Source organism: Periplaneta americana, chromosome 17 (genome assembly GCF_040183065.1).
Source record: "Periplaneta americana isolate PAMFEO1 chromosome 17, P.americana_PAMFEO1_priV1, whole genome shotgun sequence".
In the NCBI taxonomy this organism is placed as follows: Eukaryota; Metazoa; Arthropoda; class Insecta; order Blattodea; family Blattidae; genus Periplaneta; species Periplaneta americana.
The window spans coordinates 58,223,225-58,241,690 of NC_091133.1; the positions used below are offsets into that span (position 1 = coordinate 58,223,225).

The 18,466-nt window shown below is 33.4% G+C and overlaps 2 protein-coding genes across 6 annotated transcripts in view; one reads left to right on the forward strand and one right to left on the reverse strand.

Moving 5' to 3' along the window:
• The window catches only part of Fcp1 (RNA polymerase II subunit A C-terminal domain phosphatase Fcp1), a 38,534-nt gene extending 32,170 nt beyond the window's left edge, over positions 1–6,364 (reverse strand). For both annotated transcript variants that reach the window (XM_069816281.1, XM_069816282.1), the window contains exon 1: positions 6,131–6,364. In XM_069816281.1, the coding sequence (XP_069672382.1) occupies positions 6,131–6,351 (221 nt within the window). In that variant the 5' untranslated portion in view covers positions 6,352–6,364. The remainder of the gene's footprint in view (positions 1–6,130) is intronic.
• A 322-nt stretch (positions 6,365–6,686) lies between these two features.
• LOC138692804 (zinc finger protein 501-like) overlaps positions 6,687–18,466 on the forward strand; it is an 86,703-nt gene continuing 74,923 nt past the window's right edge. The window contains exons 1-2 of one of the 4 annotated variants that reach the window (XM_069816027.1): positions 6,687–6,861; positions 15,717–15,942. In XM_069816027.1, the coding sequence (XP_069672128.1) occupies positions 15,756–15,942 (187 nt within the window). In that variant the 5' untranslated portion in view covers positions 6,687–6,861; positions 15,717–15,755. Of the gene's footprint in view, positions 7,161–15,716; positions 15,943–18,466 lie in introns of all 4 variants that reach the window. The other 3 variants (XR_011330135.1, XM_069816024.1, XM_069816023.1) reach the window with 3 other exon arrangements.

Below are 18,466 nucleotides of genomic sequence, written 5' to 3' on the forward strand. Positions count from 1 at the left end.
TTAATAATATAAAGATATTTCCTGTTACAAGTCACGTAGGCATACGAGAAGGGAAGGTATTAATATAACAGCGGTTAAAGAGTCTCAGAATGTGAGTATGTCTCCAACAGATAGACTGATTGGTCATGTGAACTCTTCATTTGCAGTCAGTCATTCTATTGACTATGCTATTTCACCTCCCAATTGTTACTAGAATTTCTCTCTTAATTTTTCAATGTAAGTGGGCAGTCAAATATAAATTCCCTTCGAAGACAAAATGGGCCTGACATTAGTGATAAGGCTAGGAAAGGTTGATGAAGAGATAGATTATATATGCATCGGTAAGAGAACGACATTCACTGCTACTTTGAAGGTAGAGGAAGAGGATTCCAGAACTTGACCTGCCTATACTAGGTTTTGTTTACGTTGTTATGGCTAAGCCACTGCATTATTTCACTTTAAAAAAAAAAAAAGCATGAGCTTAGTCGTCTTCTAGCTTACTAAAAGTACAAAGGAATCCCATGTGTTGCCTTTGTCTACTGAATATTTTAATTACTGTATACAGTGTAGACTAGTTAATGTAACTGCATCTTGGAGTTAATAGTGATGTGTATAGTTCAATAGTAGAGCAATATTTTTAGTGTAAGACCCCAGGACTACATAATACAGTGCGTCTTCACCATCAGGTCCACGATGATTGCAGCCATGTGCCCGGTGGGAGGCCACGCTTCTGCCGCCAAGATGACATTATGCTGACGCAGCTAGTCAAGATCATTCCCATTCATATGAATATTACGTTTATAAATAAAACAGTTCATCTGTAACTTGGCCCCCGGCAGTATTCGTTTAGCTGAGATGGAGAACAGATTGTGGTAAACAGATATTCATTAAGGGAACGTATTTACATATACAACACATACATAAAGAATAGAAAATCGTGTGCTTCAACAAGGCAAAAATTCAGACGTGAATTTCCTGACAGGCGAGCAGCCTCTAGAAAAACAATATTAAGGTTATTTAATAGATTCAATGAAAGAGGTTCTGTAAATGACAGAAAAAGACGACAAAAGCACCGTGTTCTTATGGAAGAAAAACTGGATGAAATTGGTACAACATTAGAGCATAGCCCACGCAAGTCTTTAAGATGTTTAGCACAGCAGACAGGGTTTCTAAAGCATCTGCGTGATTGGCAACAAAATTATTGAAACTAAAACCATATAGAATTTCATCATGTCATGAATTACAACCGCAAGATTACAATCGCAGGCTTAATTTTTATAATTATGTGTTAGAAAAAGTAAATAATGAAGAACTTGATCCCTGATTGATTTTTTTTATGATGAGGCTTGAGTTCATCTGCATGGACATGCGGCATCACAGAATGCCAGATATTGATCACCAAAGAATCAGATATTGTGCATAAAGTTCCACTGTAAGTTTTCTCGAGTTAAGTTACACAAGAACACTTGCCACCCAGCGGTAGAAGCATGGTCTCCCACTGGGCACGCTGCCGGTCAGTCATCACAGGCATGATGGTGAAGATGCATTGTAGATTTAAGTTCCAACAGTAATGTAGCATAATTGGCGTGTACTGCAGATGTGCAAACAAATAATTGATAATTAAGCTTATTTGCACTAACTGACGGTGTGTTTTCTCGACGAAATGTATTTAGAACTTCTTGAATTGACTTAAAGAATATGTACAGACTACTAGAATTGAGTGGAAAGCAATAATAAATAACTATAACCTTGTCAGAGTCCTCGGTCCCCTGTCAGCTATCCCTAATCTAACCTAACCCACTCTAACCTTGTCACAATCCTCGCCCTCACGTCATTTAGCTATTCCCTCATCTAACCCACTCTAACCTCGTCACATACCTCGGCCTCACGTCAATTAGCTATCACCTCATCTAACCTAACCAAACTTTTAAACACGCAATATTTACGGAAATATACACCGGAGAAGGATAAAATACAGTGCAACATGATCCCCACAATCACACACTACCACTAATATGTGCCATATACATAGGGTTACCATCCATGGAGGCATATCCTCCTTTTTTGTCATTTTATCCCATTCAGCAGGCATTTTAAAATATTACAAAATGACTGGCATTTTTCATTTATAAATGCTGACTTAAAAATAAATTTGCATTACTCATATTATGGATTAAAACAGTTGCATCTGTTATTGGTCATTGTAATGCTTTTAAAAATTTATTAACACTGGCCTCTTCTGCATTTGAACAACCATGGCTCATTTTTAAAATATGTATTATTGTTCTGGGAAGTCATTTCTAAGATGTGCTCACACACTGTCTTCGTGATCTTTCTACATGACTGAAAATTGGTTAAGCTTATTTCCTGCTTTGGAAAGACTAATCAGTATGTTCCCAGCTGTGAAATCATATTTTCTGTTCCAGACATCTAAATCTGTACCAATGATAATAAGGTCTTTTAAATGAGTTCTTAAAATTGTATCTTAGGTTTTTTCATTCAATAATATTCGTCTTCCACACTAAAATCTAAACTGCTTAAAGGGAAAATAATTATATTTTGGAAGTATATGACTTTCTCATGTCAGTTCTCGTTTGTTTGCACGATAGGCTGAAAAATCATTCTTGCCACTAAAAGTAAAACAGTCATTGAATTCAATTTCTGAAAATGGATTCCACTTAGAATGTAAACATTTTCATAAAAATGATTGTAAAATCCCTTGACAGTGTTTTCTATCTAAAAATAAATAGTATCTATTCACATGGATAGGGGCTACATTGGCCCTGTTCAAAGTAATCCCTAACACTAAGTTTTCTTTCATTGTAACTGTTAGTAGGCGATGTCAGACCATTAAAATTAAAATACCCAATCATTGGCTGTTGAAAACTGTGTATAACTTGGAAAAGCCAGTTATATCCAGCTGTTAACACTAAAATGGAAGGAAATGGAATTTATGCTGACTGTATGCATGCAAGTGCTTCTGATCGGTATTGGGTATGACCCCAACAGAAGAACACTTTATTTTACCAGTGAAAGGATGTTATCAAGAAAATAATCCCCCTCCAAAAAAAAAAAAAAAAAAAAAAAAAAACAATTGAAGAGGGATTTTCTCAGTGTTCAAAACGTCAACTGAATATAAAAGATCTGTAGTTTTGTTTTGTTTTTGTTTTGTTCTACAGCCTTATCAGTATAATTTATCTTTGTGTGCCATACCATTTTAGACATTGTATTGTAAACATTACTTGTAAGCAAGAATTTGTAGCATAAAACGTTGGAAAGGTTTAAATATTTGTCTCAAAATAAATACCATTCAGGCTTCAGACAGACTTATTTTTAAGAGTAGGCTATTATTGCCAGATTGTAGTTTAATTTCCCAGCTGCTGTATTACATTGGCCCAGTTTAATTTCACTATGGTTATATATGAGAAAACATAGGTGGGTCAAAGATGTGCCAGATAACTTTGGGCCACAGCTTTGAACTAAGTTTTACTACATGTACTATTATCAGTGAATATTATGATTTTTGCAATGCTTTTAAGAAATGTTCCCGCATTTGCATATGAAATTTGCAGCTTTATCTCTGAAATATTTACAAGAAACCAGCAAAAGAACATTTAAAAATGTATTTCAGTGAGTCAAAGTAACCCTGGTTTACAATACTGGTTGTTCTGTATGGTTGTGAAACTTGGACTCTCACTTTGTGAGGAATAGAGGTTGAGTGTTCGAGAATAAGGTGCTTAGGAAAATATTTGGGGCTAAGAGGGATGAAGTTACAGGAGAATGGAGAAAGTTACATAACACAGGACATTGTATTTGTCACCTAATATAATTAGGAACATTAAATCCAGATGTTTGAGATGGGCAGGGCATGTAGCATGTATGGCTGACTTCAGAAATGCATATAGAGTATTAGTTGGAAGACCTATGGGGAAACCGAGACGTAGATGGAAAGGTAACATTAAAATGGATTTGAGGGAGGTGGGATATGATGACAAGGGCTGGATTAATCTAGCTCAGGATACGGACTAATGGCGGACTTATGTGAGAGTGGCAACAAACCTACAGGTTCTCTAAAAGCCATTTAAAAGAATGTAAGAGATTGCATAAATCCATACACAGCTTGCTGTTGTTAGAATTGGCAACGTTGTGGCTGACTGAGTCAAGACTCCAAGCTGGAGTTTAAAGTCAAGTGTGGGAGGATAATCGAAGATCATGGTAGTTTTGAAGGGTGGATATTGATTTTAAGAGCTGCAGGCTTTTTTACTATATTACGGGAAAAATTTAATGGTAAGAATTACTTTAATCATCTTTTATATTTAACTTGCCCAATCCAAGAACTTTGACATTTCATTTTAGACGTACATATTTGTATCGTTACAGTTTAATTATTTATTTTAGATGCCTAAACGATGCTGTGTTCCCAAATGCAAGTGTCTAACTACGATAGTAGGCTACATTAAAATCAGGCATGCATGTAATAACTTTTCATTCCCCAAAGATGAAAACAGAAGAGTAGCATGGAATCGTTCAGTATCTCGGAAAGATTGGACTTCTACCCCTTCTTCAGCTGTGTGCATCAACCACGAAAAATGTGTCATTTTTACGACAACTTCAAACAACCTGATGGCACACTTATGAAATTACTTCTTAGGTACTGGTATTCTAAACTTTGAAACAATGCCGTGCCTCGTAAATTCCAGAATGAAAAACATAGACCTAACCCAAATTCTAGAAGAGAGACCAAAGAAAAACTAAATAAGGAAAAAGAAGAACAAGTACTGAAAATAGGTGTAGTAATAGCTTTGGGGAAGAGTTCTCTGCAAATTTAAGTATGTGAAAATGGTTCTTTAAACGAAATGATGATTCTGTGTGGTTATACAATTAAATTATGTTGTCAGTGAAACAGTAAGTTGATAGTGACAAAAAGGTAGTAGGTCTAAGTAGAATTGTGATTTTATAACAACCTAACTTTAAAAGTAGATTTAAAAAGCAGTGAGAGTCCTTTAAATGATCTGACAGATGTGCTTCTTATTCAATTGGCAGAGTTTAGTTTGAAATCTAACAATGTTTTGGTAGATGAACAGTATACATGAGCAACAATGTAATGTAATAATTCACAAATTTTTGTGTGTTTGCAAACATAATTACCCTTTTTGAAATTTATCAATCAATTCAATTACATATTTATGCTTAATTTAAGGTGATGTAAATTTAAAATTATTGTCTAATACAATTTTCTTTTAAACCTCTTCATTATTATTAGTAGTAGGCCTATTAGTAGAGTAATAGGCTATAGTCCACGTAATTTGATAGGTCTAATGGTTGACTTCAGCTAGCCTACAGGCTACTGATTTTTAATGTCAATGTTTTTCTAAAAAAAAATTAGTTAATATTTTAATGTAAACCAAAGAAAGAAAGATGAACCATTATTTTTGTTTTATGTTTTCATTTTATTGTGTAGTGTGTTGTAGAAATATCTTTATTAAATTAACTATAGCTATAGTTTGATTACTAATAGTCTACCCGCAAATGTACATAACATAAATACAGGTTTTGTGCTTAGGCTATATTCCCTAATTCTGGAATATTTCGTAAATGTGTCTTCTGGTAAGTTTTCTGCAATCGGACTACTATACGCTGAAGTAGCAATGCTGCCAAGTGTATGTACATAGTTTATTAATTTAAGATGGTTATGATCCATACAGATCGTCCAACATGTACTGAAGTTCTCTCTCAAGTCTGCATGTCTATAATACTGAGATTCTGTGAGTGGGGGAAGGAAACTACGGAAAATTGAAGCTTTAACCAATAGTTTTAACTTGGGAGTAATTTAATTACAGTATAGTACATCTTTATAATTCAACCTGTAAGCCAGTATCCTACAATAAATATTGGGAATTATTAACTCGTACCGGTATCTTATACTTATGTAACAATGTTAATAACATTACGCATTTAGTCTTGTCTTAATGTTTTATACGAGTTTGTAAATACTTTAACCATTTATTAGTTTAATAAATACATCATCAACTACCATTAATAGATTATGTTTACATGGGGTACATAGGCCTACATAAATCGAAAAGAGAGGGGAGGAGGATATCCTTGAGTGACGTAATGCGCATCCAATGAACGCATCTCTGCTACGTACCCTGGATGAACAATTTCACCTTCCTTAGCCAACAGCTTGCGCACTGTTCCAACTTGAGTTGCTTTTAATTTCTTTTGTTCTTCTTTCCCATTGTTTGGATTTATGTCGTATAACAATATTACACGTCCGATAGACACTATAGTTCCCTCCTTGACTTTCCATTTTAAAATTTTGGCCGATTTTCCTGTAGGAAGAACAATTTCTACAACTTTAGCGCCCATATTGACCGGAAGTGGACACACGGGTACCAATAATTTCACATTTCATGAACATAAAAATTTCCCTTTTATGTAAAAATATATAACAAACTAAGAATAAATGTAAGAGAATACTATATTCATAATATGCAATATATGTATTTGGTTCCTTATACAATTTTATATAGTCAACAACGGTATAATGTGTCTGTAAAATATTTAAATATAAATGTTACAAAAATATCCCTCCTATGAGAGAAAAATTTTGTTTTGGTTGCAATGAGAATATTCCGAAAGTTTGTGTTACCAGTAACTGGATTGGTAGATTAATGAGCAGTCGCAAAATTACCCAATCATGGAATTTGTTGTTGTTCAACCGACAAACCGGTGCATGTTTTAAATTTGGATTCGTGTATATAAGATGTCTTGAAGATCTGAGGAGTTTTCTTTTTTTCCAGGCGTGTTTTATAATGTAGCTTTTAAGTTTTGGAGTGAAATGCCCAGTTAAATTGGTGATTTTATTACTTTTAATTTGTGAGTAACTTTATTCACTATTGATTGTGCAAATTATCATGGAAGGTTTACCAATTTTGAGTATGTTTTAAGAATTAACATAACCTACATTTTATCAATTATAAGTACAGCCAAGTACACATAAATTGTAACAGTTTTAGTGTTGTAAGAGTTTACAAAATGCCAAATATTTGCTTGTCATGCTCAAATGTTGAGAATGTGGTAATAGCATTCAGAATGTATACAAGTGGATAAAACAGTTAATGCATACTCTTGAACTGAAGGATAATTATTGTCATACGCATCTGTGTTCACACTAGGTAAATTTTTGTTATTTCTGTGTTATTATTAAGTGTTATTACTTAATCTTATTTTATTGCCACTACCTACTACAATTGCATTATTTCATATGGGTCATTCCATGTCAATTCATCCAGATCATGTCACCCACTGTTTCTAATTTTGCTTAGACTTTGCATATGTGTTACATATCTCAGTGAATCGCTTCCTTTAAAATTGCATTGAAATCCGTGAAGTCGTTGAAGCAGAAAATAGTAATATAATGTAGTCGCATGTTAGCAGTTGAAAAAATTACAAATAACGCCATAGTTTCCAATGTAAACATTGGATTTTTATTAAACTTGTTCTGTAACTAAGATTTACATTGGGAATTAAAAAAAAAAAAATTGCACATTTATTTATTGTATGACGCTTTTACCTTTATTTTTATTTTTATTTTTTTTTCGTTTATTGGAAATTAATTTTTTTTTCGAAGTGTCACACCTTAAAATGCTGAAAATTGTGTATAATAATGAGAACACAGTGCTATCTGCAAACAAAAATTTATAATGGGGAAATGATAACTTACTTTTTGGCAGAGAAATATAGAAGTCTAAGCCACAACATTTCGCAAAATGTGCATAAATCGTAACTTTTTACAACTGAGACAGTTTGGCTTCAGTTCTCTTGTAAGAATCTTGGTATATAAAGTATAGATCCTTCCTGTGGCTGACAGGTTGGCACAAAATGTTTGAAAATGGAACTTCACAACTGTCATTGTCAGGCCAGTAAAATGATGGAGAGGACTCATGTGGATGCATGAATTTTATTGTAGGATCACCTTCTTCATAATTATCTTTTTAATAAAATCCACATACGGTACTGCAAAGATTCATACACACAAGCAACATAAGAATTTTCCTTGAAATTTGGATTCACAGCAGGTTTAAATAGGTCAAATATCACACTGTAGTCCGTATCAGAACTTAATCGCTTTGCTCCAATTTCATATAGATAAAGGCATAAATTGATGCATGCAGCATGTCCCAGGAATGGTTTTTGCATTTTCAAACTGTTCAGTGAGATCATTTCAGACTTGAACCATTCACTCTTTTTTATACAAAAAACACAGTAATCTCCTTGAAATTCTCCTTAGAAAAGTTGAATACTTGTGATGCAATGGTTATTTGTTCATTAAATGGCCTTTGTAAACTGGCTTCAATGACCATCCTTTTCAAAGTACCCCTAATTTCATCACAAGGAGATTTTCCATGGCTAGTAGCAAAAAATACCATTTACATTTCATACAAAATTCTGCTTCATGATTACGTAGGCCTATATTAATAAAATTCTTGTGGTTCTTGTACTCTGCAGCACAAATATCTATCTGAGAAGTATTATACAGTTTTAACATATGAAAGCGAGAGCTCTGTTTTTAAGAAATTGATTATGATCTTTTGAGTTTGGCAATCGAAAGATACATCATGATCCATGTCATCAGAAATTAGGCACAAGCACTTTGAATGAAGTCTTTCATCTTTCTAGTAATATAGTGTATAGTTACGTGTGTTCCAATGAAACCCTTGGGCCTCGTTTTGAATCATAAAACTAGTTTTCACTGAAATCGAATAAAATGATAGCTGATTCATTATCCAGGCTCTCTTTTAACATTTTCAAGTAAGAACACTGTGTTTTTGCTATAAATGAATGTAGAATGAGTTTCTCAAATTCCTGTATTAGGTCAATTCCACGATAGGTTGGACATTGAAGTTAAAATTAAATTTCGTGTTCAGTATGTGTTCTTTATATCATTTTCTTCAGGAAAGTTCATATTTTTAGAAATTAGCAGAGAAGTTCGATTTATTTAATTCATCTTTTTTTACATACATCTGAAGTGAATATTTTTAGTGTGTACTTTTGATCTGTCAAATTTACTTTGGCAGTTTGTTGCCAAACCATAACTTAAAATTAATAAACAAGGCTGTTGTCTGTTGTAATTCTATTAACAGAGAAGACTTTAAAATCAGTATCAATTTACTTTTATGAATGTCAGTGAGTTTAAAAATTTGCTATTTTAAAAATAAGTGTTTTTTTGTAACACCCGTCACAGAATATGCTTAAAATTACTCTCTTGCTCTCAGTTTTTGTCCTGAAGGCACCAATTTTTGATAGCTAAGCCAAAATATGATGCCAAAAGTACAGTATGTTTTAATTTCTTTTTTAAACTAAAAATAACAAGTGTTTTAATGTGACGGGTGTTACAAAATTAGAGCACGGAGAACACAGGAATTCTGTATTTTGATTTATTGCAAGTAGTTCCCACAACACATTACCAGTACTTAAATAGGTTTCAAATGTTGGTAAATCTGAAGTTTAAGTTATCAACAGTCGTCAATATCTGTTTCCTCCAAAAGCTTACTTGTCTGAAAGATTTCCCACCAAATTTACATTAAGCTGAATGTTTGGTCGAAAGTTCTGATTTACTTAAAAATTATAGGCTACAAAGGTAAATATACTTATGTTCTAATTTAGTTGATCATAGTACTTTTCTATTCTGTAACATTATTTCTTGCTTACTTAACAAGGAATGAATTACTGAAGATATTAATCACTATAGCGGTTTCAGAATAAGAAGGCATATGGCCTAAGCCAATTGAGTGCTAGCAACAGTTCGACGTTGTCACACAGTGCACGGTGCACGAGACGTGGAAGACAGACAACAGATAAGGACAGAACATATCAGTTGCAGCCCTCTCGATGAGCGAGCAGGTCGAGACCTGTTTCTTCATTGTGTGTAATGTTTAAATATAATTACTTTTACTGAAGTAATTCTCATCTCAATTTTTATAACTTCTTCGCTTCATAGACCAGTAGCTCTTGGAGTCATTGACTTGCGAAATAAAGTGACAGATATGTAGAAATTTACTTTGCTAATGTCTGAGAAAGAATGTTTTAGTTCTTACTCAGACTTCCTTGTACAGCAAAGCTGAATTTATTATTGTTTATTTCTCCGAGGAAAGATAAGGTACAGTTTGTTTGTAGGAGCAGCCTAAGAATCTAGTGATAACAAAACGAAAACATATCTGTAGATACGTAATTTAGTATTGAAGTTGGAAAGTATTTTATTTTTCCTCCGTTAAATGAAGCCTATATAATTTAATTTAATTCTCTAGCTTATACATACCTAGGGGTCCAGGGTTCTACATTCTGGTTACGAATCTGGCTATAATGCAACGTAATCATAATGTGTGTTCATATATAATTCAGTACTCATGCTGAAACTGTAGATTATTTTATTTTTCTCTGATAAACTAAGTCTATCTAATTTTATTTTATCATATAATTTTTACATATCTAGAGGTCCAGTGTGCCATATTCTGGCTAAGAATCCGGCTATAAGAATATAAGCATATCTGTTCATATGTAGGCCTAATTCAGTACTCATATTGAAACTGAAGATTACTTTCTTTTACTTTATTAAATCAAGCCTATCTAATTTAATTTAATCCTCAAGCTTATACCTACCTAGAAGTCCAGGATTCTATGTCCTATCACTCTGGCCTGTGGCAATATAAACCTACGAGTGAAGGTAGTTGTAGCGAATATGAAAACTGTAATCCAATAATATTGTTAATATATTGAAGATAAAATTGTATATTAGAAAAAATCGTATAAAGTGTAATATATATAACGAAAGGTTTTTAAAATAGAAATTGAGTTTTGAAATTATAAAATCTCCTCGTTCCTGGCATGCCTGTATTTAATTCAAAAGTGAAATGTAGTTAATGTGCTTCATTTTATAAAGTTTTCTAATGCTCTTAAGGAAGAATGTTGTTAATGCTCTTCGTATAATTCATGGAAAAAGAGGCAGGAGTGTTTATGTTTACAATATCATCCAAATATCTCATGTTTATGCAATATTTCGTCTTATACCATGTATAATATTCCAATTAAAAGTGAAAATCGTATCTATGATTATTTTCAGCTTTCTTCTTCTTTCCACTTTCTATTATAATGGCACTGCTAACACATACTACTAATGTATTTAAAATATCGTACGATGAAGTAATACATGGTTATGAAAATTGTACAGATAATTAACACGTTTGTTTTGCGTTATTTTCCAGGAGAGGTAAATTCAAGTATACCACCTATTTTAATTCTCTCTTTGTCCTGTCCGAGAATATGAGATAACGTATGCACTTCTAAGCCGCACGCCTCTGCAGTCAGATTCTTTGTTCGTGAAGAACTGACATGCACTGAATCATAAGTTAGTCCTTTAAAAAAATTATATACAAAAATACCATACTCCTCGCTTGTGAGTGTTGGACTATCCCTTTGCGTATAATAGAAGAAACTCCAGAGCCAATTGCAATCCCTTCAAGAGACATTGTTACGGTAAGTTACACATCACACAAGAGGAAACAGTCCACATCTGAATTTGAAAATAAACAGATTCTATCTTCGTTTACAGAGACGGAATTCAGAGCAAAATATGTTCTATGCTGTAGGTTGGATATCTCTGTTTAGTCTTAAAGCGATAACACGCGAACCAGTTGACATACAATTGCCATTCTTGTACTGTTGGATTCAGAATTCGGAGCTCTATCGAATGTCATAGCTTAAAATTCATTCCTAGCCATAAGTAGGCCTATTGTGTGCGCAAGAAAGAAACTAATACGCGACGCTTCAGCAAGACTTCGCGACGATTTAACTAGGCAACACCGCTTCACTGTCACTGGCTAGTTGACATAGACCGGCCTGAATTAGCTCCACCTTATATGCCTTCTTATTCTGAAAGCACTCTAGCATAACCAAAAAATAAATGTAGATTAAGCTGCAGCATTTTTGGGATACACGAAGCTGCATGTTAACCATGCAATTATTTATTTTAACGTTTTGAGATAGCTGGATACCGTATATATTTAATTGCAGAATGGGGAAATCAGCAGCTGAGAGGCAACCTGAATGCCGTAGGCGAAGAAAATTAAATAAAGATAAAATTCTGTGGTGTTTGAGTAAAGGGGGATAAGTAATTTTTTGTGCAGATAGAATTTTGTTCCCCAGATGAACACACAAGTTAAATTATACAAGTGAGTGTGCAAAAATGAAAAGAATACCTACTAGCAGTTGATGTGTTTTGTGTAGAAAAGTATTTTCAGTAAGAGTTCCAAGTTTAATTTTCATTTATCTCCAAACTCATTTTTATGATATCTCTACCCAAGACTATTTGCAGAAGGAGAGAGAGAGGGAAAAGCTTAGGAGAACAAAGAAGCTATCAAGAAAAAAACTTACTGCTCACAGTAAGAAAACAAAACTGAAAGTTTGAAACTAAAGGGCAAGAAAAGCTGCATTAATAAACACTATTATTTTCAGTGATTCACCTGTGTACGAAATTCCAGTCACTAAGAAAAGCTGTCCAAATAGTAAAAATTGAGACAGCTCTGAGTATGATGCTGCTTAAGTTGTTGCATTTCGTTTTGTAATTACAGTTTTAGTAAAATTTATTAAATTTCATTGTGAGAAATATAAATTTATATTTAGCATTTGTTGAAGTGAGCATATATACTAAAAAGTAAATTTATGTTAGGAACAATTTAATATCAAAAGCGAGTCTGTTTTTCTAGCCACACTATTTTGATTTTATGACTATTTTTTATTGTTTCTATTAAATATTTGTATTAATTTACTTTAGAGCGTCAGAAGTACAATTGTGAACCTGTCAACATCATATTTGTAATTTACTAAGTGAAAGTTAACTTAAAAAAAATTGCACACTTTGAAAACATATGTCTACCGTTGATATTAGGCTACCAGTACTCTTAAGCCTATGTAGTGAACTACAGAAAATGTATGTTCTATGATTTGAACCAAAAAAAAAAAAAAAAAAAAAAAAAAAAAAACCAAATGTGAAATTTCTTCAGGCAAGTAACACCCGTCACATTATTAAGTAACACCCATCACATAAGATTAATTAAATTGTAAGTGCAAGGCTTAATATTTTAATTACATCCATTATATCACTCGATTCCTTGAACTTTCCTCTCACTGAAAATAGGTAACACAATTAATTCAAACTGTGAACTTCACAGAGTTATCAGTTAAACTGTATAATTAATTTATGCATGTATTTTTTACGTTACACCCGTCACATTGTTTATTTCACTTATATCACCTGACAAATAATGGTTAGAAAAAAAAACAATTAGTTGTGTCTGACAAGCAAGAAGTGGAGATTCATTGGAGTACAAAAGAACTAGTAAAAATATTTTATTAATTATTGTATTCCAGTTAAATTTCGAAGAATCTCTTTCTGAAAGTAACACCCGTCACAATGGAATTGACCATTAGTAAATAACAAAATTCAGAGAAAGTGCTTACTTTAACATTTACTCATTGTCTGTACTGGATTGGTTCATCAGGATCAACGTCATCTGGGTATTGTTGTTGGATATGTTTTTTTAGGACAAGATTGCTAGGCTACTTTTCACAAAGACGTAGCATGCAAATTCTGTTATGTGTCACGAATTAAGTATTAGTTTAATCAGATCATGGTCAGTTCCTTTCATATGAATACTTTCCAGAAGCAACTGAACATTCTGGTGAATTGTACACACACAGACTGCATGTGCACCTGAGGATCCTGCAAGCACATACTCGTTAGGTCTGAGGATTGCAAATTTAGATAAACCTATCTTGTTGTGAGGGAATGTTGTCTTGAACAAAGAATGCAGCTCTGAGACATTGTTTAAAATAAGCCATTTTTATTCATAAACATTTTTACTTATACTTACTTCGTCTTTCATTCCGGGCATTATTCTTGGTTGTCTCTTCTGATAGCTTCTTCCCTTTCCTTGTTTCGGGCAGTGCTAGAATACCTTTCTCAATCACTAGTGAATGTCCCTGGTGTATCATTTACTCAGAAATGTCAAACATTTCACTAACTTTATTTCTAGGCCACGACAGTGGTACCAGTGTAAGTAGTTGGATTCCTTCAAGGATGTTGACATGTTTAATTCTATATTCAATTTGCCCTGTTAACTCATCAAAATGTTGTGCTTTCTCTTGCATGTTCTCTTCTGGTTCGTTGTTAATTCAGTATCATAAATTTTACTGATATTAGTTTGAAGTGCTTGTGCTGCTGATTGAAACTTTCACTTAGCTGCAACCAATCAGCTATGCCTAATAGCTGAGTACAGTTGTATAGGGGATATGTCTAACTGAAGTAAACTGGTGTTCAGTTTACTTGGTGATTCTTGAATCAAATTTGAACTTCACACAAGCGTTTCCTACATGTTGGACAGAACTTCTCCCCAGGAGTCACAGCTAATCCACTATCTCTTAATTCCTTTGCTTCTTCCAATGTTATTTCACATAAGGCTGATTTAATTGGACTCTTGTGAATGTTGAAAATGTCAGCATAACCTTTGATGGAGTGTGAATCAGCATAGATATTTGTCTGTGTTTTTTAATAAATAGTGGAGCTATCTAGAGGTATGGACTGGACATGACTATACCAGGGTATAAATTCCTGTTCTTCAATATATTTGATACCTTCAAACCACCACTGCATTCGTCCCCAAGAAAGCTTCCCAGAATGCAAGGACAACTACTACCTTCTATCTTATTTACCTAAAAGTGAACAAACAGATATTGTAATCTGTTCAATTGAGTTGAGTTGTGTATTTACTGACAGAATAATCATATATTGTTATATGTTGTAAAATATAGGTTTTTAGACATATAATATACATTTATAACATATATTAAATTTTCACTTCATATATTAAACCCATTATCTGACATCTTGGCTTTTAAACAATTTGAGAAATAAATTGGCAATCCTGCCGAGTGTTTGGCTTGTGTACAAATATCAGAGCAAAAGAGACTGTTCTGTAAACTGCTTCAATGACCTTCAAATTTACCTAAAGAGAATGATAACTTACATGAAACTATGACAGTAGCAACCAACATTTTCCCTTCTACTGAAAATATACTATTCTAATACTACCCATTGTTTCTCCAAAAACAATTTTTTTCCTGTTAAAACCTTGAGTCCATAATTATTCCATAAACGTTTCATGGTATTTGAAGGTGTGGCAATATGAAAAAAAAAATTGTGAACATTCGCAATTAAATTTTACGTACACAGACTGACTGCATAAACTACGAACTCGATTAGCAAACTACATGTCTGATTCAGAAGACTGTCATTCTACAGTTTCATTTCAAAAGATCAAATGTCTAGCTCAAAAACTGTAGAATGTACAGAACATTTTGAGTGTTAACATGTAACAATTTTCAATCCTAAGTCTGTAACTTCTAATAGTCACTACTCTGCAACCAATCCGTAAAATTCATTCAAATTGTAAGACTGTCCATAGATATGCTTGTAGCACAATTCAACACATATTTCTAAAAATCCCCGACAGGATGACATTTTCAGAATTTTCTGGATGAATTGACATGGAATGACTCATATTCTATTGTTAGCTGTGCTTATTCTCAGAAAGTACACATTACCGTGAATCATTATAGCTGTTTCAAAATGGATAGATACTAAATGAAAGTAAATGCTTACCTTTCTTTTTTCAAAGATGATCTAGGGCTACCAATGATGTACTACTGTGAATGTGATGTCGACGCCTTATTCGAAAAGAAAGCGACGATCCACAAAACCACACACACCAGGAAGTGTATACGGAATCAGAAACAAAAGAAGAAGAAGCGAAAATGAAGATGACAGTATCTCCTACACATTTCTGCCAGAGAGACTTTATTTTAGCGCAGACGTCAGTGATGAAGTAGAGGATGAACTTCAAGGTGAGTAGGTAATCTTAAATATAGGAAGGAAGACAAATGTTGCCAGGCTATCGAATATGTGATTCTTCAGTATCCTTGAGTTCTTAGTGTCTCTAACACATCTTATGCAATTTGTACCACTCAGCCTACATGTTCATCAAATTGTATGCTTTGGATACGATGTTAACATAAGTAGCTACTAAAGAATAAAATAATTTGGTTTATGATACCTACCTAGATCTAATTAATTACTTTACAGGTCAAAACAACCAGTTGACCAAACCATCATGTCTCAGATTTTTATATTTGACATGTGAGTTCTGCCTGTGGAGCATATTAAAAATACAGAATTATAAATTTTTTGGGTTGACAGTTTTTCTGAAATTAATTTGTGAAAATCAGAAGAAGGAAAAAAAAAGAAAGAAACCAATGAAGGTTCAGTATGTATGCGCCACTAGAAAACATTCCTAAAATATCTTGAAAATCTCTACGATTTATAGTACGGAGTAGTGGAAATTGGATGTGATTTCTATTAGAGTTGTATACCCACCCCACCCGATCTGTCCCAAATACATACCTTATTTATATACGAAATTCGTCGTGTAATATGCTCCACAGGCCAAACTCACATGACAGATATAAAAATCTGAGACATGATGGTTCAGTCACGTGGTTGTTTTGACTACCTTTAAGGTAATTAAGCTTAGGTAGGTATCATATTTAATGATTGAAGAAGACCACCATATTTTCTTAATGCGACGTAATATGAAGTAGAAAATGATGGAATTTTCAGTGTCACCTGCGCGGGATGTGATATCAAACAAATCTCTCACATAATAGGCCTACTACACACCTAACCTAATCTAACATCTCTCACATAATACTACATACCCAACCTAACCTAATCTCTCACATAATATACACCTAACCTAACCTCTCACATAATACTACACACATATACACAGTTCCTAATCTATTTTGTTTGTATTGTTGCCGTCCCTGCTATGCCGAGCCATGAGCCACCTAGTGGCTGAAGCGGTAAGCATATCAAGAATGGCGACTCATTCGAAACACTATTTTTACATTTTGTCCTTGAAGTGCATTTTGTGCAATATAATCAATGCGTTAATGTATTAAATATCCCATATATAGTACAATAAGAAGTTAAATGTATTGTGGTAGTGAGAAAATTGTGATAAGTTCGTTTACAGTGATGCAAACGTATTGAACCTTCAATAAAATGTCAACTTTTCAGTGAACAAGGTTTACAAAATATTCAGTATTTATGAAACTATTAATGCTAGTAAGCTCATCTAGGATTCATTTTAAAGTTCTTTTACTTGGCTTTAATTTGATATTTAATACAACCCTGAAAGAAGGGGGAGTCTAATTGTTTGCTTTTCAAAATGTTCACTTTTTTTAATTTTAAAATACTATTTTTAATTTTATGAAAAAGCTATAGGTTAAAGAGACATTATTTGTGAATGAGACTAAAATTTCATCGTGGAATATCATTGAAATCACAATTAAAAATAAAATTTTACTTTTTGCATTGTGGCTGCAATAACTTAAATGTCAACATGCAAGTAGGCAAATGATGATTATTTTTAAGGTCTATTTTTTATTTTGTAATTCACTTAATTTTTTTCTCACTTCTATGAACTGAAGACAATATTTACAGACAATAAACCTTGATTAGATTTTTAAGAACTTGGAATTGCAAATTACTCACCATAAGATGATCTCACATTGCCATTATTACTGAAAATTTACACTGCTAGGTTATATTTTTTAAGCATTGCACTTGCTGGGATGTCCTGTATGTCAGGAATGCTTGGGAATGTGAACGAGGGAGAGATGGTCCTCTGGGATGTAGAGAGTTGACTTTGAGTTTAGCTTCATTCTCATGTATACCAACAATACATGCCAATCACCATGCACACCATTATACTCAGCTGGTATATAACCCAAAGAAACAGCAGGAGCTGCAGAAGATTTAAGAAGAAGGGCACGTTGAGAAACTAATGTGTTTCTTCTATATTGCTGCGTGAACAAAACTTGCATGCAACCTCAGAGCTTGATCTTGGAACTAAACAGAGACACTTGTGTGTCCCAGTTATTTTTTTGTTCCATCTTGAAAATGAGAGATTAATTTTCTTTTCCTGATAAAGTGATCATAAATAGTTGTATGTTCAAAATGGTTACCCTCATTTGAATGTTTTAAAATTCAAAGAGCTCTCTCGGAATCGAAATCTGATTATTATTATAAGAACATTGGAGATTTGCTTTTGTAGCAAGTCATTTGTCTGTCCCTCCTAATCCATCACACGCACACTTGCCATGAGATTCAGAAAGTTTTCGTTCTCTTCACATTGGGCAACACTACTATCTGAGAAGTAGTATACTTTAAGATTTTCAGTTATTGTAGTAAGGAGTGTGATGAGTTTATTTTGAAATATATAAACATCTGTGTTATGCTTCAGGCAGTCAGAAATGAAAACAACATTAAAGTGGTTCAGTTCACTGTCTTTTTTATAGTATGCAA